We start from the raw sequence: 23,518 nt of genomic DNA, 5'->3' as shown, positions 1-23,518 counted from the left end.
ATCTTCTTTTTTTTTTTACAGCAGTGGCTTTCTTCCTCAGGGCCTGGACAGCTTGATATCATCGATGGAAAAATGAATTCCCAAGTTTATCAAGCCATTTTGCAGGAGAATGTAAGGTTATCTGTCCGCTAATTGAAGCTCAACAGAAGTTGGGTGATGCAACAGGACAACAACCCAAAACACAGAAGTAAATCAACGATAGAATGGCTTCAACAGAAGACAATATGCCTTCTGGAGTGGCCCAGTCCTAACCTGAACCCGATTGAGACCCGACTGATCCACAACTACAGAAAACATTTGGTTGAGGTTATTGCTGCCAAAGGAGGGTCAACCAGTTATTAAATCCAAGGGTTGACAAACTTTTTCCACCCTGCACTGTGAATGTTTACACGGTGTCTTCAATAAAGACATGAAAACGTATAATTGTTTGTGTGTTATTAGTTTAAGCAGACTGTGTTTGTCTAATGTTGTGACTTAGATGAAGATCAGATACAATTTTATGACCAATTTATGCAGAAGTCCAGGCAATTCCAAAGGGTTCACAAACTTTTTCTTGCCACTGTATTATCGATGTCTACATCGCGCATTGATGTGAATCACACTGTTGCTCTCTCATTTAGCTATTTGCGCCTTACGTGGTTATTGTGGATGGCTGTTCACGAATCTAAATGTGTATTGAACCCAATAATGGTTGAATTCAAGAAGTTTAAGCTGCCTATCAATCATTGTTTTTTCTGCATAGCGCGGATTCCAGCCTAAAACTCAGGCTTTTATTGCTCAATCTAATTCATGCTGATAAAAACAAAAAAATCCAGAGGCCTAATGGACACATGCTCAAACTCGCACACTTTTATTAGACTTAAAGGGGCAATCTGTAGTTGCTACATCAAGTTTTGGACTGTAAATATATAATTTAATCGTATTATTATATGTAGTAGAAAGCGATGGGTTAGAAGAAGTCCACATAACCAACCCATGAAGTAAAATGTAACATCCATATATGGCCAGCTATGTAAACTTTAACAATGATTTATCCTGCAATAGATGTCATTAAATTGGTAACATACATTTTTGTCTTCTTCTAATGCCTCTTAACTGAATGTAATCAGATTACGTTACTGAGTTTATGTAATCCAAAAGTTATGCTACTGTTTACAATTTTGGACATGTAACTCGTAACTGTAACAGATTACATTTAGAAAGTAACCTACCCAACCCTGTCAATTACAATAAGGCATTATGGCAATTATGGGAAATATTCAGAACAAAAGTAAGAATTGTTCACGTGATTAGCTGTGAAAGTAAGTTAAATCGTTTTTACCCTTTATAGATCTGAAGTCTGAGGGTCTAGTGAATGAAAAACAAAATGAGATGGAGAGACATGGGCGTGACTCAGTCTACAGGCAAAGGACGGCCCTTCAGATGACATTAACAAGATGTGCAATAAGTGTGTGAACATTAAGAAATGAAATCTGCATTCTAATGTTGAAATATTTCTTCTGTTGGTGTAATTAAAGTAGACATGCTATGTTTAAATTATGCTAATTTGGGCAGTACCGACCACAGTCATTGATTGTGCCCGGATCCTATGCATGTCTGTAGATCATTTTAGAGGATGTATAAAAGTCAGACCTTCCTATCAGCAAGATTTCCATAATGATTATGATGAGCCCAATACAGATTCCAAGGGCTTACCTATAAGTGCAACTTTGTCATCTATGACATGTTCAATGGTAATGCGTGGCTCCAAGATTTTTCTCTTCCCCTCTGTATTTGCTCGTTGTTAGAGCACTCCGGAGTTTCATTTTAACATTGAGGTGCAAGTCACGCAGCATTTATTAGCAGAGCACACATTCATCCAACATTAATACAGGGATCATGCTGTGGAACAGTTCGGCATTATGAAAGTGCTCACTCAGGGTTAATTGTAACTGTCTTTCACAGAGCAGTAATTCACTGGCTGATCCAGTCAATGCTGCTTCAGAATGTGTGTGAGAGGCGTCCCAGTTACTCCCCTTTATTTATTTAGCATTACCCAGGCAGAGACTGGCTCTCAACTGGCACGCCTGGCTGGCTGTCACTGTCTGCCTCTATTAACTGGTGAGGACTGTGTTCCGTCAGTATTTGCTTTGATCTTGTATGAAGGAAGGCATGCCAGAAGGAAATGTCTCTTCAGTTAGCAGATACTGTATATCTTATTAAATAGTGGGCAAAAATGTACAGGATGGTTACAATGACATTACTGGCTAGCATAATGCTATTTTCTCATGGATTCCCCCGTCAACATGGGGATACAATCAGCCCCATGATAGATGACAAGCCCCAATGACAAGTGTTAGAGCCTGGACAGGTCTGAACATGCTCTTGTTAGAGCAATGTCCAATGCAGTCCAGGAGTCCCACAGAGTGAATAACCAAATGGGTTGGAATCACAGTTGCCAGAACATTATCATATTAGCTCAATGTGTATGGAGTTATTGTGAAATTAGCTGAACACGTTTGTTTTCTGTAAGGTTGGTGGTCTGGTCACTCACTGTAGGCACAGCCGTACACCTCCACTCTGAGTCCCACCCAGCCACTGGGGTTCCAGTCCAGCGGGACGAAGCGCAGGAAGCGGCTTCTGATAGAGTGGGACAACTTGTGGTGGACGACACCATCAGCGTTCACGTTCCCCACAAACTTCTGGAGACACACAGAGAGGAAGGAGAACAGGCAGAAGGGTTACATAAGATGCATTAAGTGTCTTTCATCATTCATGCAGCGTCACTACATTAACCTGAAACGAACCTTGAGAGGTGGAAAAGTAAAATGCAAATTTAATGAAGATACTCATCATATTTATCATCTTAATCACATCATCGACTCTACTGCGTAAGCCATGACTGAACATTCATCCATTCTCAAAGGAAACATTGAGGGCAACACAAATGGACAAACTCTCTTTGTTCTCCATCCATTGTACAGATGGTAGTTCTCAACTGTACAATAAATGTTTTGTTACATATTTTGTTAACAAGTCCCAGTACATATCAACACCTTCCACGCACGTGTCATAGTGTCTTTAGACACATAGGCCTACACCCACACGCACACAGTATGCAAAATATCATGGTTACTAGATACGGACTAAGGACACCCATACAGTGAATTCATAATCATGCAGATTCTGTCCTGCATGTTGCGATGTTGTACTGTGGCTTCTGTGCACACTGTTTTACTTAATGAAAACACTTTGATACCACAATATGAATAACAACATGGCAAAAGCTATTTACAATTCAATTTGCATGAAGTCATTAGTATTCTGTTTGAATTAGAATGGCCTGGAACATATACTATACCCTGCATGGTGCAATTTCATCATAGTTTTCCTTTTTCTGTTTTCCAAGTGTCAGCTTTCATAATATTGGATTCCCCCCTCCCCCTTTCATTAGGATTTATATAGCAGGATTTGTTTATTTATATATATATATTTTCAAGGCACTCCCCCCCCAAAATGTTTTTCCCCTAATGACTATAATATACAAATGCAATACTATATTGCCATCTAATTTCTTGATATTAAAATCTCTCCTATATGTCCAGGATATCTTAGCATTTCATAATCATCTCATCAATAGCATACAAGAAAATGCCTTACCTAGAACGTAGATAATAATTCAATAGAATAGATCTATCAGCGTTATCTAGTGTGGTTTGGGTCAATGATACTCTTCATTAAATCCTTGAATCAACAGTATAGGCATGCAATACTGATCAGTCATTTTCTCTTTGTAACATTTCTGTCTCTTGAAAATGAAGTAAGGGAATCAGCACTAAAATGACTTATAATGAATGATTCAATCATACTGTCAAGCCCAAAGGTTTGTGTTGAACTGGGTAAGACCCAGAGACAGTATCTGCATGTCTCCCTGTTGGCTGCAAGAATCATGGTTAAACTCTATTCAGTTAGAGAAAGTGAGTTGAGTGAGTAGTGAGTGAGTGAGTACACATACAGGCCCTCGAAGGTAATACAAATCGTCATGAGCGGCATCTCTTTCTCTCAAATTAGTCATATACAGCAGACCTAAGACACATTTTTTGTTTGGTGTTTGGAGCGAAATGGATGAGTGCATTTATTGATTTATTTCTACTTGGTGTGTGTGACCTTGGAAACACAAGTACAACAAGTGATTCAGCAGGGACAGTGACCTTAAGCTTTGCAGCTTGCTTTACAAAAGTCCCAGCAGTCATCTTGCGTCATATCAGGAACATCAGTCTCCCGCAAGAGTGATCTATTTTAAAGCGCAATGGAAACTCAACCCTGTCCCAGAACAACCCTTGTTATTCCAGATCTGAAAAAATGGCGACAACACATCCGCCCAATTACCGTGCAGATGTGAACCAGAGTCTTTGGCTGGAACCCTGAGGGGACAGAATATCTCCCATTGGACCACAGGGGTTTAGGTTTGTCACTGTCCACATAAACAGCTACTAACCCCACAGTGACTTCATTATTTCTATTCCTGTATCGACTCTTGAACCAACGGCCTCCCTCCCATTCATTAGGACTCTTTACTCTTCCTCTACTGTGATGAGGTCCCTAACGTCATGCACGTCAGCACATGAATGCACACTAGCTCTAGGGTAAAATATTCACTCCCCTGCTATACGAGAATTTAGGATAACAAAATTCTAAGACAATATATTGTAACAACATAGGCAAATGGCATGTCTCCTCGTGTCTTGTAGACATTTGAAAGGATATGAAAGCTCTCTGAGGATAGTTTCTACTATTTTGAAGCATTGTTCACTCGATGCAAAACAAACATACAAACAGTACATGAAGATGTATTGAGTTTTAGAAAAGAATGCCCCAGTGTTTCTTTTAGCTACTGTACAAGCTTTAACGTATCTTCCTTCCCCTTGCAGAAAGATGCTTTATATGGTCCCTTGAGCCGGGCGGACTTAGCTATGTGTCAAACACAAAGAGCACCTGAGTGCCATGGTTACCGGGCTTACAGGGGAGGCAAAGGCAGCCAAGTTCTCCCAGGGGGTTACGCCAAGCGCTTCTTCATTCCACTGTCTCTGATGCTCTGCTACACTTGCACATAGGCAAACATCAGAGACAATCTATTATTTACTCTGTTCAATGAGGAAGAAAACACAGAATAGCACCTGGGACAGAAACTTTGAGAAAAGATGAGTTCATTATTCATCACAGTACATGTTGCATCGCTTCTGTCTGAGGCATCAGAAACTGAAGATAAGAATTTAACAAAAACATACTTGTAAATACTGATATATGATTAGCCATTCTCTGATATGGAATAAATATGAGTCAATAATCACAGATGTTGTGATCTGATGAGATGTTGGTATACTTTGTTTAAGTAAGTAAATATTTATTTATCTGAAAGGATGCTGTCTCCCATATTGATATCTACGGAATCAAGCTCTTGCTATCCTCAGAACCGCCATTGAAACAATATTGACTCATAACAACAATGGAGACAGAAAACACATTGACGCATTAACCAAACATGTACATTTACATTTTACATTTAAGTCATTTAGCAGACGCTCTTATCCAGAGCGACTTACAAATTGGTGCAATCACCTTATGATATCCAGTGGAACAACCACTTTACAATAGTGCATCTAACTCTTTTAAGCGGGGGGGGGGTTAGAAGGATTACTTTATCCTATCCTAGGTATTCCTTAAAGAGGTGGGGTTTCAGGTGTCTCCGGAAGGTGGTGATTGACTCCGCTGACCTGGCGTCGTGAGGGAGTTTGTTCCACCATTGGGGTGCCAGAGCAGCGAACAGTTTTGACTGGGCTGAGCGGGAACTGTACTTCCTCAGAGGTAGGGAGGCGAGCAGGCCAGAGGTGGATGAACGCAGTGCCCTTGTTTGGGTGTATCCTATCCTAGGTATTCCTTAAAGAGGTGGGGTTTCAGGTGTCTCCGGAAGGTGGTGATTGACTCCGCTGACCTGGCGTCGTGAGGGAGTTTGTTCCACCATTGGGGTGCCAGAGCAGCAAACAGTTTTGACTGGGCTGAGCGGGAACTGTACTTCCTCAGAGGTAGGGAGGCGAGCAGGCCAGAGGTGGATGAACGCAGTGCCCTTGTTTGGGTGTAGGGCCTGATCAAAGCCTGAAGGTACGGAGGTGCCGTTCCCCTCACAGCTCCGTAGGCAAGCACCATGGTCTTGTAGCGGATGCGAGCTTCAACTGGAAGCCAGTGGAGAGAGCGGAGGAGCGGGGTGACGTGAGAGAACTTGGGAAGGTTGAACACCAGACGGGCTGCGGCGTTCTGGATGAGTTCTTGAAGACGGAAGGGACGTAGCCAGCGGTCAAGGATGAGTTGATGAGCGAGGTGAGGTAAGGGAGAAGGTCTCCGGAAATGGTCTGGAGAAGAGAGGAGGGGATAGGGTCAAGCGGGCAGGTTGTTGGGCGGCCGGCCGTCACAAGACGCGAGATTTCATCTGGAGAGAGAGGGGAGAAAGAGGTCAAAGCACAGGGTAGGGCAGTGTGAGCAGAACCAGCGGTGTCGTTTGACTTAGCAAACGAGGATCGGATGTCGTCGACCTTCTTTACAAAATGGTTGACGAAGTCATCCGCAGAGAGGGAGGAGGGGGGAGGAGGGGGAGGAGGATTCAGGAGGGAGGAGAAGGTGGCAAAGAGCTTCCTAGGGTTAGAGGCAGATGCTTGGAATTTAGAGTGGTAGAAAGTGGCTTTAGCAGCAGAGACAGAAGAGGAGAATGTAGATAGGAGGGAGTGAAAGGATGCCAGGTCCGCAGGGAGGCGAGTTTTCCTCCATTTCCGCTCGGCTGCCCGGAGCCCTGTTCTGTGAGCTCGCAATGAGTCGTCGAGCCACGGAGCAGGAGGGGAGGACCGAGCCGGCCTGGAGGATAGGGGACATAGAGAGTCAAAGGATGCAGAAAGGGAGGAGAGGAGGGTTGAGGAGGCAGAATCAGGAGATAGGTTGGAGAAGGTTTGAGCAGAGGGAAGAGATGATAGGATGGAAGAGGAGAGAGTAGCGGGGGAGAGAGAGCGAAGGTTGGGACGGCGCGATACCATCCGAGTAGGGGCAGTGTGGGAAGTGTTGGATGAGAGCGAGAGGGAAAAGGATACAAGGTAGTGGTCGGAGACTTGGAGGGGAGTTGTAATGAGATTAGTGGAAGAACAGCATCTAGTAAAGATGAGGTCAAGCATATTGCCTGCCTTGTGAGTAGGGGGGGAAGGTGAGAGGGTGAGGTCAAAAGAGGAGAGGAGTGGAAAGAAGGAGGCAGAGAGGAATGAGTCAAAGGTAGACGTGGGGAGGTTAAAGTCCCCCAGAACTGTGAGAGGTGAGCCATCCTTAGGAAAGGAACTTATCAGGGCGTCAAGCTCATTGATAAACTCTCCAAGGGAACCTGGAGGGCGATAAATGATAAGGATGTTAAGCTTGAAAGGGCTGGTAACTGTGACAGCATGGAATTCAAAGGAGGCGATAGACAGATGGGTCAGGGGAGAAAGAGAGAATGTCCACTTGGGAGAGATGAGGATCCCAGTGCCACCACCCCGCTGACCAGAAGCTCTCGGGGTGTGCGAGAACACATGGGCAGACGAGGAGAGAGCAGTAGGAGTAGCAGTGTTATCAGTGGTAATCCATGTTTCCGTCAGTGCCAAGAAGTCGAGGGACTGGAGGGAAGCATAGGCTGGGATGAACTCTGCCTTGTTGGCCGCAGATCGGCAGTTCCAGAGGCTGCCGGAGACCTGGAACTCCACGTGGGTCGTGCGCGCTGGGACCACCAGGTTAGAGTGGCGGCGGCCACGCGGTGTGAAGGGTTTGTATGGTCTGTGCAGAGAGGAGAGAAGAGGGATAGACAGACACATAGTTGACAGGCTACAGAAGAGGCTACGCTAATGCAAAGGAGATTGGAATGACAAGTGGACTACACGTCTCGAATGTTCAGAAAGTTAAGCTTACGTTGCAAAAAATCTATTGACTAAAATGATATAGTACTGCTGGCTGGTGAAGTAGGCTAGCTAGCAGTGGCTGCGTTGTTGACTTTGTTTGAAAGTGTAGCTGGCTAGGTAACCTCGATAATTACTCTAAACTACACAATTATCTTGGATACAAAGACAGCAAAGACAACTATGTAGCTAGCTAACACTACGCTAATCAAGTCGTTCCGTTGTAATGTAATAGTTTCTACTATTCGGTAGAAGTTGGCTAGCTAGCAGTGTTGACTAGGTAGGAGAACGGCAGCGCGGCGGACGAAAATAGCTGGCTAGCTAACCGATAGTTACTCTAAACTACACAATTATCTTAGATACAAGGACAGCAAAGACAACTATGTAGCTAGCTAACACTACACTAATCAAGTCGTTCCGTTGTAATGTAATAGTTTCTAATAGTTTCTACAGTGCTGCTATTCGGTGGCTAGCTGGCTAGCTAGCAGTGTTGACTACGTTACGTTATGTTAGAAAGACGAAAATAGCTGGCTAGCGAACCTCGATAATTACTCTAAACTACACAATTATCTTTGATACAAAGACGGCTATGTAGCTAGCTAAGATCAAACAAATCAAACCGTTGTACTGTAATGAAATGAAATGAAATGTAATACTACCTGTGGAGCGAAGCGGAATGCGACTACTCGCTCCAACCCGGAACCCAATGTACTACTGCTACTCAAGAAAAGTATATTTCTTAGGATCTAAGGAAAAACTGATGAAGCTCCTTAAAAGATCCCCAGTGAAAGCAATTACAATTTCCTGATGTCATCATTTGAAAATTAGAAAACTAGTAAAATGCAGGGAAGTAACTAGCCTGGCTGACTCACGTGGTACACAGCAAGGGAGAGATGTGACACACTAGTCTGGACAGGAGTCCGTTGTACATGGAGTATTCGTGCAGAAATGTGCTGTTGTTTGATTGGTTCTCTCTCAAAATATATATCTCCTGGGGGGTTGAGACCTCATGTTGTTTGGATTTGAAAATCAAACAGTTGTATTGTAAAGGGGCGGAGCTCGAGGGCTGTGGTTGTGTGGTTGTACATGCGGGTGTTTGAGTCAGAAAGACACAGAGGAGAACCAATCAGTAAAAAAGCCCAGACCCCATTATCGATTGCATCGTGCCTACAACTCAGCCTTCCCAGACTCTGAAGTCAGAAAGACTTTTAGTTTGTTGTTAGCTAAACTAGAAAGCTACTACATTGCAGTGACTATGGACCCTAATCATTGCTAATTCTGCTGCTGACAAATATTCTGCATGTGTGAAATGGGACCAACTAATTCCTGTTTGAGGACAACTAATGGGCCAGTATGTGACATTATGGGTCTAGTTAAAGTACCAGATAATGACGGTTGTCCTGCGCCGGCGCCGAAAAGAGATGGCCGCCTCGCTTCGCGTTCCTTGGAAAATATGCAGTATTTTGTTTTTTTATGTGTTATTTCTTACATCGGTACCCCAGGTAATCTTAGGTTTCATTACATACAGTCGGGAGGAACTACTGAATATACGATTAACGTCAACTCATCATCGTTCCTACCAGGAATATGACTTTCCCGAAACGGATCCAGTGTTTTGCCTTCCACCCAATACAATGGATCTGATCCCAGCCGGCGACCCTGTGCGACGCCGTAAAAGGGGCAAACGAGGCGGTCTCGTGGTCAGGCTTCGGAGACGGGCACATCGCGCTCCACTCCCTAGCATACTACTCGCCAATGTCCAGTCTCTTGACAATAAGGTTGATGAAATCCGAGCACGGGTAGCATTCCAGAGAGACATCAGGGATTGCAACGTGCTCTGCTTCACGGAAACATGGCTAACTCAAGAGACGCTAACGGAGTCGGTGCAGCCAGCTGGTTTCTTCATGCATCGCGCCGACAGAAACAAACATCTTTCTGGTAAGAAGAGGGGCGGGGGGGTATGCCTTATGATTAACGAGACGTGGTGTGATCATCATAACAACACACAGGAACTCAAGTCATTCTGTTCACCTGATCTAGAACTCCTCACAATCAAATGTCGACCGCATTATCTACCAAGGGAATTCTCTTCAATCATAATCACAGCCGTATATATTCCCCCCCAAGCAGACACATCGATGGCCCTGAACGAACTTTATCTGACTCTTTGTAAACTGGAAACCACACACCCTGAGGCTGCATTCATCGTAGCTGGGGATTTTAACAAGGCTAATCTAAAAACAAAACTCCCTAAATTCTATCAGCATATCGATTGTGCTACCAGGGCTGGAAAAACCCTAGATCATTGTTATACTAATTTCCGCGACGCATATAAGGCCCTCCCCCGCCCCCCTTTCGGAAAAGCTGACCACGACTCAATTTTGTTGATTCCAGCCTACAAACAGAAACTAAAACAACAAGCTCCCGCGCTCAGGTCTGTTCAACGCTGGTCCGACCAATCTGAATCCACGCTTCAAGACTGCTTCGATCACGCGGATTGGAATATGTTCCGCATTGCGTCCAACAACAATATTGACGAATATGCTGATTCGGTGAGCGAGTTCATTAGGAAGTGCATTGACGATGTCGTACCCACAGCAACGATTAAAACATTCCCAAACCAGAAACCGTGGATTGACGGCAGCATTCGCGTGAAACTGAAAGCGCGAACCACTGCTTTTAACCAGGGCAAGGTGACCGGAAGCATGACCGAATACAAACAGTGTAGCTATTCTCTCCGCAAGGCAATCAAACAGGCTAAGTCCCAGTACAGAGACAAAATCGAGTCGCAATTCAACAGCTCAGACACAAGAGGTATGTGGCAGGGTCTACAGTCAATCACGGATTACAAAAAGAAAACCAGCCCCGTCGCGGACCAGGATGTCTTGCTCCCAGACAGGCTAAACAACTTTTTTGCCCGCTTTGAGGACAATACAGTGCCACTGACACGGCCCCCTACCAAAACCTGCGGGCTCTCCTTCACTGCAGCCGAGGTGAGTAAAACATTTAAACGTGTTAACCCTCGCAAGGCTGCAGGCCCAGACGGCATTCCCAGCCGCGTCCTCAGAGCATGCGCAGACCAGCTGGCTGGTGTGTTTACGGACATATTCAATCAATCCTTATCCCAGTCTGCTGTTCCCACATGCTTCAAGAGGGCCACCATTGTTCCTGTTCCCAAGAAAGCTAAGGTAACTGAGCTAAACGACTACCGCCCCGTAGCACTCACTTCCGTCATCATGAAGTGCTTTGAGAGACTAGTCAAGGACCATATCACCTCCACCCTACCGGACACCCTAGACCCACTCCAATTTGCTTACCGACCCAATAGGTCCACAGACGACGCAATCGCAACCACACTGCACACTGCCCTAACCCATCTGGACAAGAGGAATACCCATGTGAGAATGCTGTTCATCGATTACAGCTCAGCATTTAACACCATAGTACCCTCCAAACTCGTCATCAAGCTCGAGACCCTGGGTCTCGACCCCGCCCTGTGCAACTGGGTCCTGGACTTCCTGACGGGCCGCCCCCAGGTGGTGAGGGTAGGTAACAACATCTCCACCCCGCTGATCCTCAACACTGGGGCCCCACAAGGGTGCGTTCTGAGCCCTCTCCTGTACTCCCTGTTCACCCACGACTGCGTGGCCATGCACGCCTCCAACTCAATCATCAAGTTTGCGGATGACACTACAGTGGTAGGCTTGATTAACAACAACGACGAGACGGCCTACAGGGAGGAGGTGAGGGCCCTCGGAGTGTGGTGTCAGGAAAATAACCTCACACTCAACGTCAACAAAACAAAGGAGATGATTGTGGACTTCAGGAAACAGCAGAGGGAGCACCCCCCTATCCACATCGACGGGTCAGTAGTGGAGAAGGTGGAAAGTTTTAAGTTCCTCGGTGTACACATCACGGACAAACTGAATTGGTCCACCCACACAGACAGCGTTGTGAAGAAGGCGCAGCAGCGCCTCTTCAACCTCAGGAGGCTGAAGAAATTCGGCTTGTCACCAAAAGCACTCACAAACTTCTACAGATGCACAATCGAGAGCATCCTGTCGGGCTGTATCACCGCCTGGTACGGCAACTGCTCCGCCCACAACCGTAAGCCTCTCCAGAGGGTAGTGAGGTCTGCAGAACGCATCACCGGGGGCAAACTACCTGCCCTCCAGGACACCTACACCACCCGATGTCACAGGAAGGCCATAAAGATCATCAAGGACAACAACCACCCAAGCCACTGCCTGTTCACCCCGCTATCATCCAGAAGGCGAGGTCAGTACAGGTACATCAAAGCAGGGACCGAGAGACTGAAAAACAGCTTCTATCTCAAGGCCATCAGACTGTTAAACAGCCACCACTAACATTTAGCGGCCGCTGCCAACATACTGACTCAACTCCAGCCACTTTAAAAATGGGAATTGATGGAAATTATGGAAAAATGTACCACTAGCCACTTTAAACAATGCCACTTAATATAATGTTTACATACCCTACATTACCCATCTCATATGTATATACTGTACTCTATATCATCTACTGCATCTTGCCATCTTTATGTAATACATGTACCACTAGCCACTTTAAACTATGCCACTTTATGTTTACATACCCTACAGTACTCATCTCATATGTATATACCGTACTCTATACCATCTACTGCATCTTGCCATGCCGTTCTGTACCACCACTCATTCATATATCTTTATGTACATATTCTTCATCCCTTTACACTTGTGTGTGTGTATAAGGTAGTAGTTGTGGAATTGTTAGGTTAGATTACTTGTTGGTTATTACTGCATTGTCGGAACTAGAAGCACAAGCATTTCGCTACACTCGCATTAACATCTGCTAACCATGTGTATGTGACTAATAAAATTTGATTTGATTTGATTTGAGATAGGGAGCAATATCATCATGTCTACTTCTTCACAAATACTTGCCAGATGTTGATATGGGGTGCGTTTGTAAATTAATTCTGGCTACTCCGATTTGAGTATGCCAGAGCGCAGAACAATTGATTAATTTATGAACTCGGCAAAAAACAGAATTAAATGGTCGCCAGCAGCACAGTTACAGTCACTAACCCTCTTGATAACATGAAAACAGTCTAACCAGCTCTGCTAGGGCAAGTAAAATGATCAGAGTTAGGTGTTCTCTCATTTGTTTCTGGAAGTAGCTAGCAAGCTAACCAACTTTAGCCAGTTTTTGGTGCTTGACTGCCATTGTGAGGTCAGAAGGCTCGGAACAACCTTAATACTTGGCCAGAGCCTCCAGTGCGCTCTGAACGCTCCAGAGCGAAACACTTTGAATTTACGAACGGCCCAGAGCGCACTCTGACACACTGGAGGCAATTTATGAACACATCCTTGGACAAACAGCTGCAGACGGAATTCCCACCTCAACTGCACTAAGTAACAGAAAATTCTGTTTCATTTCCTGGATTTTTTATGCACTAGAAAAAAAGACAATACATTTACGATGTAGTGCAAAAACAAATTAATAAATCATTACCAAAACCAAAAAAGGGATTTTGTTTTAAATATTCATGTTCATATTTTTCTAAAATGTATAAACGTTTGTGTACGTTGTCATTCAAATATAATCCAAGCTAACCGTTAACCTCTGTTTCTTGGAAGTTAACTTTCACTCATCATCAGCATCACCAATCTTTGTTTAATATTAAGCTATGTGTTAAACAAGTGAGATATCAATGGAGATAAATGTGTCTTCTTCTCGCCAACTACTCAGCATCAGTTTGGAGCTTCCGATCCCCTCGACAATCCCAACGAACCTTCCATCAATTAGACCCGGAGAAGATCTACACTGACCACCAGACCATGCTCTTGCACCCAATCTTCACATGGTAATAGACTCCATATTGATTGGCCTGTGGGCTGCTCAAGCCTCCCTGTAATGGAAGACTTGAGAGCTGGATATTAGAAATGAACCGAAAGTATGGAGAGCACATGATCTGATGTATCTGGTCATGTGGTCAATCAGGGGTAATGAGAGCCTGGGAGCAGCATTCGGCACTAATGGGAGGTCTGTTAATCTGTTTATCGGTCACACTTTGAATGTTTAATGAAGCCTCCATAAGCCCTTTATAATGCCTACATAATTGCATGACAAATCATGTATGCAAATGTCCTTATGTGACCCTTTTCGCAAGGTTCAAAACATAAATGAGACATAAAATGTAAGGTAAAAGATGGCTTCAAGAAGCAAAGGCTTTAACAAAGCACAACCTGTTTATATCGTCGGCTCCGTTTTCTCCACATTTGTATGCAGAAAGGCCAATGTTGTAGCTGCTCTGGCCTTTCACAGCCTTTGATCTTGGAAACCTGGTGAAAATTACCAGCAGCATGTCAATGAATACCATTTTCTAAAAAAGGTGCCCCTGTCAATTAAAAAATAAAATAATATGCTTCTGAAAAGTGCTGTGCTCCTACATCAAAAGAATCACTGAAACACTTCATGGAAAATGAAGAGTGGGTTGAACCTGGGAAACCTTTTCAGCACAATGGTTTGAATGAGTGACATCCGCTGCTTCTTTATCAATTGCAAAGTCTCTCGGAGAATAGAAGCACAAACCTAATGAGATTTGCTAGTGGCATAAAGGTTCAATGAAAAAGACATGTTCATTCTTATGGTTATCAGCACCTTTTAGAACATTATGGTGTGCAACATAATTAATGTTGTGTTAACCCTTTCATACATGCCCTGTAGGCGGAATTAACCTATGACCTCTGCTATAAGGTTATCATTTATCATCTCAAATGTCAAATACATAACCATCAAACAGTTACGATGTAACTTGCGTGGCAGAATTGTAGTTCATTTCGTGAGAAATATTTCATTTTCAACTGCTATATAATGGTTAACCAAAAATAACCATCATTACCTTGATCTATTTTTTTAATTTGTTAATCTGTCAGAAAAATATGATGCTCTCTCAAAGTTATAGCTTTTCTTTTTATTAACAAGGCTGTTGACATTTATTTTGGCAATTTCCATTCCTTTCTTTGAATGGCAATACTTTCATGACAGACAAAGTACATGCATTTATGTCAAGCAAAGTACCACTGAGTATAGACTATGCCCTTGAAAACTATTATTGAGATGACAACCTATGAGGCATGAAAGCGTCTAAAATGCATGTCTTTGGGGAAGACATGCGATGACAGTAATAACTGTGTAGCAACAAGCACTCAGAAAGCCACTGCACTCAGCACTTTCCACTACGAGGAATCAAGGTTCACCTGCCGTTAAGTGACAAAGGCTAGGAGATGAAGAGAGATGAGGGTGTGGAGAGATATGTGTCAATGTCAGCTCTATAAGAGCCCTAAGCTGGCTTGTCAGCACAAGCACAGTTATGGCCACTACTCTGAATCTAATGGATCCTACACCTCTCACACCAACAACAATACTGCAAGGTTTATGACTGCTTGGTTTCGAGTGACACCAACTAATAGAGAGGTCACTGAAATTGCCGTGGCACCCATCTGCAACGCCTCTATGATATAGGAGTGTCATTGGTCTATAGCTGGACCTACCCTATATGACTGCTACATGAGCAGCAGCTGAGCTCAGTCATACTGTACCAGAAGAAGAAAAGGTGTTCTGTCATCCATGTGCTTCTGAGCGTGTGAGTGATGAAAAGTTCACACCTCCAGGTCGAGATGCTGCATCCATTTTGACGAGGCCAAAAAAATGGACATGATAAGTCAATCAATCTTTTCTCCTGTAATGTGACTTTGCATTGGCCATACAGGTGCATGTTTTTCCTCTCCTCTCTGCTCACACACTGAATCTGAGAGGAAAAAATAGAGCCAAGTGCAATATTTATAAATCATCAGTGGACATGAATAACAATTCTTATTCCACACTCTGGAAGGGTGTGATAGAGGAACATGTGTGTATGTTTGTCCATGGGGTATAGTTGCCTGATGAGTACGTGCATCTGCAAAAGCCCTCCTTTGTTAGGATTTCAAATCCAAGTTGGGATTTCCAAACCACAGGAACAAAAAACAGTCAGACTCAAAAAATCTTGATCAACTGTTACTCTGTCCCTCATGGGAATGCTAAAATGAAGTAAAGACTTGAAAGAGCGGATTAAAACTCCCTGGTATCTGGCAGAGTGAAGATAGAGAGAGCTCAGACACTGAGTCATATGTTTCTTATCCAAGAGTCTTATTTAGCAGTGTCACTCTTCCATAGACTTTTTGTCATTCTTTCATACTTTTAGTCTGACTCAAATCCACTTCAACAAACCCAAACATTGCAGTCAGCATGTAGTGCTTCTGAGTTGACAGATAGGTGGCAAACTAGCTAGCTACAGTGGGGTAAAAAAGTATTTAGTCAGCCACCAATTGTGCAAGTTCTCCCACTTAAAAAGATGAGAGAGGCCTGTAATTTTCATCATAGGTACACTTCAACTATGACAGACAAAATGAGAAAAAAAAATCCAGAAAATCACATTGTAGGATTTTTTATGAATTTATTTGCAAATTATGGTGGAAAATAAGTATTTGGTCAATAACAAAAGTTTATCTCAATACTTTGTTATATACCTAGAACTTGCACAATTGGTGGCTGACTAAATACTTTTTTGCCCCACTGTATGTATCTTCCCAAGGATGTCTGACATTACTGTCAGATACAGCTTTATTTGACGCCTCTTCCAGGCGTTGTCATGGGGAATGATAACGACAGTTATAGAACAGAAGCTCTCACATATTATTGAACACAGCCTGCAAAAATGTTTAAAGGATTCAAATAGAGAACAGAGCCTTTCATGGTACAGAAATCATTAGCGAGGAGACTCACCCCAACCCCATCCTCCTGTCGGTATTGCTTCCAGGTTAGGCCAGTGTCACTGAAGAGCAGCAGGTAGCCGCTGACCCAGTCTGAGCTGCCGTAGCGCCCCTGTGTGGCGACGGCCGTCACCTCCATCCTGTCCCTGAGGTCCAGCTGCAGCCACGGCTGGCTGTCTGTCACCTGGGGAGACCAGCCTCCCGCTCCTGAGACCAGAGAAAGAAAAAACATTTCAGGACAGGAAGGTGCAAAGAGTGACCTAGCATGGCTAGGTGTGACACAGCATGAGTAGATAGACAGACACACACACAAACCCAAACAGATAGGTAGTCCAGACAGCTATCTCCAGTGAGAAAGATTATTTTCCTTAAAGCTCCAGCCAGAGATAAAATAGAGTGTGTGGGAGAGAGTGGGATTGTATTTGGTCACTGGTCACTGTTGCAGTTATTATGTCTGTAGGGCTGTGAGTCAGACAGAAATAATAGAGAATTTTTCAGATTTGGCATTTGGGTTAACTCATACAGACTCACTGGCTGTACTCTACTATATGTGTTCATGAGCACCGCACGATTGTCTAAACCCTGTCTAAAAGCAGTTTAATGTAGCATTATTGGAGGTGATTCAGACAGTGGTAAAAGGCTATCTCTTATTTATCAGTTTTGGTAGTGCCTTTGCACCCTTAGACTAGTCAGTCCTTTGAGCCGGATCGGAAACAATTTGAACCAAGGGTTTTTCTTTCTTGTCTTTGTAGTAGTGAACCATTAACGGCTTCAATAATGTAGTTGTCCCTTAGAAAAATAACATGAAACAAAAGCAACTAACTTTGATTCTGGTCTGGTATTCAGCATTCTATTACACATAGCCGTTACTCTAAAATATGGACACAGTCTTGATAACCCTTAGCCTGTGGACCTAGTCTCCCAGAGAAACGAACAGAGAAACAGACATGCTAGCAGAGATGGATTAATAGCCTATCCTCCGACTGCATTGAGATTCTGATACAGTTTTTCCCAAAGCCTGAAATGACATACAGTGTAGAAAGTGTATTAATCTGACTTTAAGCTATGTATTTCCAGTATACAGTCGTGGCCAAAAGTTTTGAGAATGACACAAAAATTAATTTCCACAAAGTTTGCTGCTTCAGTGTCTTTAGATATTTTTTGTCAGATGTTACTATGGAATACTGAAGTATAATTACAAGCATTTCATAAGTGTCAAAGGCTTTAATTGACAATTACATGAAGTTGATGAATATTTGCAGTGTTGACACCTCTGCAATCTGCCCTGGCATGCTGTCAATTAACTTCTGGGCCACATCCTGACTGATGGCAGCCCATTCTTGCATAATCAATGCTCGGAGTTTGTCAGAATTTGTGGGTTTTTGTTTGTCCACCCGCCTCTTGAGGATTGACCACAAGTTCTCAATGGGATTAAGGTCTGGGGAGTTTCCTGGCCATGGACCCAAAATATCGATGTTTTGTTCCCCGAGCCACTTAGTTATCACTTTTGCCTTATGGCAAGGTGCTCCATCATGCTGGAAAAGGCATTGCTCGTCACCAAACTGTTCCTGGATGGTTGGGAGGAATTGCTCTCGGAGGATCTGTTGGTACCATTCTTTATTCATGGCTGTGTTCTTAGGCAAAATTGTGAGTGAGCCCACTCCCTTGGCTGAGAAGCAACCCCACACATGAATGGTCTAAGGATGCTTTAGTGTTGGCATGACACAGGACTGATGGTAGCGCTCACCTTGTCTTCTCCGGACAAGCTTTTTTCCAGATGCCCCAAACAATTGGAAAGGGGATTCATGAGAGAAAATTACTTTACCCCAGTCCTTCAGCAGTCCAATCCCTGTACCTTTTGCAGAATATCAGTCTGTCCCTGATGTTTTTCCTGGAGAGAAGTGACTTCTTTGCTGCCCTTCTTGACACCAGGCTATCATCCAAAAGTCTTCGCCTCATTGTGCGTGCAGATGCACTCACACCTGCCTGCTGCCATTCCTGAGCAAGCTCTGTACTGGTGGTGCCCCGATCCCGCAGCTGAATCAACTTTAGGAGACCGTCCTGGCGCTTGCTGGACTTTCTTGGGCGCCCTGAAGCCTTCTTCACAACAATTGAACCGCTCTCCTTGAAGTTCTTGATGATCCGATAAATGGTTTATTTAGGTGCAATCTTACTGGCAGCAATATCCTTGCCTGTGAAGCCCTTTTTGTGCAAAGCAATGATGACGGCACGTGTTTCCTTGCAGGTAACCATGGTTGACAGAGGAAGAACAATGATTCCAAGCACCACCCTCCTTTTGAAGCTTCCAGTCTGTTATTCGAACTCAAATCCGCATGACAGAGTGATCTCCAGCCTGTCCTCGTCAACACGAGAGAATCACTGACATGATGTCAGCTGGTCCTTTTGTGACAGGGCTGAAATGCAGTGGAAATGTTTTTGGGGGATTCAGTTCATTTGCATGGCAAAGAGGGACTTTGCAATTAATTGCAATTCATCTGATCACTCTTTATAACATTCTGAGGTATATGCAAATTGCCATCATACAAACTGAGGCAACAGAAAATTTACATTTGTGTCATTCTCAAAACTTTTGGCCACGACTGTACAGTATGAGAAGCTTGTCAAAGTGTGAGGTGAGTAGTATATCTTGTCATTATGTGTGTGTGTGTGAGAGAGAGAAAGAGACATTGTGTGTGTGTGTGTGTGTGTGTGTGTGTGTGTGTGTGTGTGTGTGTGTGTGTGTGTGTGTGTGTGTGTGTGTGTGTGTGTGTGTGTGTGTGTGTGTGTGTGTGTGTGTTAAACTACTTAAACATTGGGAGCATTAATAGCTGTATGTTGCAGTGACTTTTGTGTTGTTTATAGTGAAAATGCTATTAAAACATTCTGATGTAGCCTAAACAAATCTGACAATCAAAGCAAAGTATACATGTTACTCAATTAACTGCTTTTTTTCTTTAGGGACAAATTGGAGCAAATTCAACAACAAAAAATGAACTAATGCCATTAACTTGATTCATTATGTTAATCGTTTGAGTAGTCCTAATTGTAATGTATGTTATGTTCCTTAAAGATGTGTTTAAGCCCCACAGCTACTCAGCTATCAAGAAGAAGAAACAGGTCAGCTCAGGCAGAGATTCATTACTCAGCTGCTGTGGGCTGGGACACAACACCATGGGAGCAGATGAGTTCTGAATATCAAACCAGAGTCTCAGCCACAGAGGAAGCATCGTTTACGGAGCCCCCTCCCGAGAGAGAAGGACCATTCAGGTTCTTACAGACTCACAAAGGGAGGTCGGCTGTGGCTAAAAATAACCTGGGGTACAGTCAGTGTTTGATGGACAGGGTGTGAAAAATATATGTGTATATACAGTATGTTTCCCTGGAAGGCCTCTGGTTGTTATATATGTATAAGTACTGTATGTTAAAGGCCAAACAGCATTTTTTAAGTCAGGCAAATCCAACAACTCTGTTGTTACCACATTGACTACTTGCCAGACTGAGGAGTATGGAGTGTCTGGGACAATTAGGTTGGCCTTTGGAGTTCATCAATACTTTGACAAGTTATTTACGTGAGTGAAAGCCATTGATGTTTAGTGATCAAATGCAGATGGCGGACTCTAAAGAAAACAGCTGGCAATTAACTGCTCACAACCATATAATTAAATGACAAGCAATTGTTGTTTACAATCCATCTATCAAATCAATTACAGCTATACACAGATCATTTGTGTTTATTACGCTACATGTGGAAATGAAATGTTAAAGCAACATGCTCTGCACAGGATGTTCATGGGAAGTTGACTCGGCGTCAAGAGGTTATTACTGATGGATATGTACTTATACACAGCGTTGAGCATGGCCTTAATCTTTACTCACCATCTCTTCTGTTGAGCTTGGAGAAGTGTGGAACGTTACTGATGGAGGACTGCGAGGATCTCTGAAATGAGGCCTGGGGCAGATTTGATACCAAAGGGCCATCACAGTTATCTAAAGAGATCAAAACCAGAGCAATCAGGTTAGCGTGATAATACAGTAGCCTTGATACACTTCTGAAAACTGCAGCAAATATGCTTTCAACATACACTTTGTAACATTGAATGATCCTGTTTCCTGTGATCTCCTTGAGCATGTCTTATACTGTCTCTAGTGAATGATTGATAACATTCAAGTGAGGTTCACTGCCCCCAATGTATGACAAATGACAGTGTATTGTATATGCAGACAAATGTGACAACCAACTCATTAAATTCTGATTGCATTAGACACAAAAGATGGGAAAGACAAATGGTTCTGAGAAGGGTTATGCCTAATGCTTCATTTCAAAGTCATGCACACGCTGATGAAATATGAGTTCTTGTAACCTTTTCTCTTCATTTAACAAAGCTCTGCTGTTCTATGTTGACTGTGAGATGTAACTAATTACATGCGTCTTAATCAGTCAAATATTTGCCATGTGATGGAGCACTACAGTGAAAGTTAATTTACCCATTGTTGCTAGACAACCCATTGTTGCTATAATCTTTGAGAGGAGAATGATGGGAAATAACAGTATTCTCATTAGAAAGGAACAGTCAGTCATATGTGTCATATATCATATTGGATTATACATGGTTTCCAACATGTTGAAGCTAGCTCCCTTCACCTAGGACTGTGCACCATTTTGTTTAGGTTTGTCTTTAGAGGAGTTGGATGCTTTGAGGATTGGTTATGCAGAAAGTAACAGAGCCCCTTCAAATGACCAACAACATACCGCCTCGAAAGTGTTTGACGTGATCTGTCCTGGTTCAAAGGGGATACAAGTCTCTTTAATCTCTCATTGTTTGGACAGAGTCATTTTCAGTTCAGAGGAAATCAACAAGCAATCGCCTCCTTGTTCACATAAAAGACCACAAGCGCTTTTTCTTATTTTGTCTGCTTGCTGCTTGCCCTTCCTCCAGCAATTGACACATTAATTTATCTGTTTAGAATAATGTCAAGAAAACCCAAGAGACAATCCATTATTGTTCCTGTTTTCAATTGTGGCTTCTATTGAAGCATCTGCGCTGAATTTGATTGTGTCGCTGCAGGGCTTTTATCTCGCATACCGAGCAAATATCACTCAGTTCTCTCTTCACACATTCTTCTTTTCCCTCCATTCTTATATCTATCTCTCAGACTTTCTCTCTTTCCTTGAGGCCAATTAGTATTCCGAGGTTTCATTACATCACTGATTCAGTAGTACCTCATTGACCTGCTGAGACCTGCTGCTTTCTATTGCACCTTATTGGCCTTCACCATGGGTACGCCGAGAGCGGTTTGTTTACAGACGAGTGAATGCCAGCATGCGATTCAGCTCCACAGAGAAGCGTGGTATACAGTATATCTATAATACATCATCTCCTTTTCATAGTACTGTATTCTCTCTGGCTCTCTTTTCTTGTTCCCACTCCCTCTTCTATTTCCTAGTTTTTTCCCCTTTCTTACTCCTCTTCTCTCCTCTCTGCACACTTGCCTGCCCCCAGCTCTACTGTCTATCTCTCTTTCTCATTAGAGCATATTTCCTCTCATCTCCTCTCCTCTGTGATTGCTGGGGACAGCTTTTCCCTCGTCATCTGGATGAGGCTTTGCCCTCAGACTGCAGTCTGGGACCTGTCACTGACCCCCTCCTCCCCTCCCTCTACCCCCCCCCCCCTCCCTCCTTCACTCCTCCCCTCCCCCGCTGTCAGCCAAGCCATATCCCATGCCATGAGGCATCTGCAGGTGAGCTGAGCAGGCTCCAACATCAACCAAGGCAGTGACACGCTTTTTGGGGGGGCTCACCCTTGCCTCACCCCCATATACATGATTACTGATTTATTTGACCTGTAATAGCATGGGACAGGAAGTACTCTGAGCAAAACTCAATGTTCTTCCCAGGTGACCATTCATGGGATCGCCTATAGCTGTACTAGCAGTATGGTTAAACACAGAGGAAGAGCCCCTAACCATGTCTGATACACTCCATAGAGGCCAACAGTTTAAGTTGCCAAGCAGTAGCTAAGCTGATTATTCAGCTAATTAACCTTTTCACAGGTCTGCTCAATGAGCCCCACATCAAAAATGATGGCTCCAGGTTTTATGAATTGATTTCCAACATCATCATGAGAGAGAAAGAGAGGTGAGGGTGACAGCAGGAAGAAACACACGATGAAAGCATGGAGAAAGGGTGCAGGGTGGAGAGGGGCCCAGGAGTGTGTGGAGGCCCTCTTGTTATCGCTCAGTGTGCTGCATTTCCACTAAACATCAGAGCTAAGATACTTCAGAGACTGATAGGGTTTTAAGCCTCAAAGTAGGCTTTACATTCAGTTATAAAACAAGAAGAAGAAATGCTGGAAGATGTGGTTGTGGAGTAAGTACTACGCTGTGAGGCTGTAGTGGCCAGAGAATTATATGATACCCAATGGTAATCTCTCAATGAGGGCTCTAAGTACCTAAAGAAATGGAGAGCAAGGAGGCTCCAATCTGCTCAGATACATACAGGGTACAGTAGAATCACTGGGATATATCCCCAAGCCTCACCCTCCACGATTTGAAGAGAAAAACATTCAGAACTTCACACCGACCACACATCTTTTGTGGTGTTACTTTCTGTGCTAAAATAAAAAAAAATAAAAAGATGAGGTGAGAATGAGGTAGGTGTCCCTCGCCTTCTCTGTCTTTCTCTCTTTCCAGTTCTCTTTGTTGAAAGACCTCAAGCAGTTTCCCTACCATGTCCTCACACACACTCTTATATAAAAAGGGTTC

At 43.5% G+C, this 23,518-nt stretch overlaps 1 protein-coding gene across 1 annotated transcript in view; it reads right to left on the bottom strand.

Annotated features, from left to right (window-relative positions):
* Positions 1-23,518, bottom strand: part of LOC139546790 (contactin-associated protein-like 5) — a 126,283-nt gene that overhangs the window by 80,596 nt on the left and 22,169 nt on the right. The window contains exons 2-4 of the mRNA XM_071355572.1: positions 20,633-20,743; positions 16,770-16,963; positions 2,534-2,681 (exon numbers count right to left, since the gene is read on the bottom strand). Coding sequence (XP_071211673.1) covers positions 2,534-2,681; positions 16,770-16,963; positions 20,633-20,743 — 453 coding nt within the window. The remainder of the gene's footprint in view (positions 1-2,533; positions 2,682-16,769; positions 16,964-20,632; positions 20,744-23,518) is intronic.

The sequence above is a fragment of the Salvelinus alpinus genome, chromosome 20, assembly GCF_045679555.1.
Source record: "Salvelinus alpinus chromosome 20, SLU_Salpinus.1, whole genome shotgun sequence".
In the NCBI taxonomy this organism is placed as follows: Eukaryota; Metazoa; Chordata; class Actinopteri; order Salmoniformes; family Salmonidae; genus Salvelinus; species Salvelinus alpinus.
Note: the sequence above shows the minus strand (reverse complement) of the source record. Positions and strands in the feature narration are given on the sequence as shown.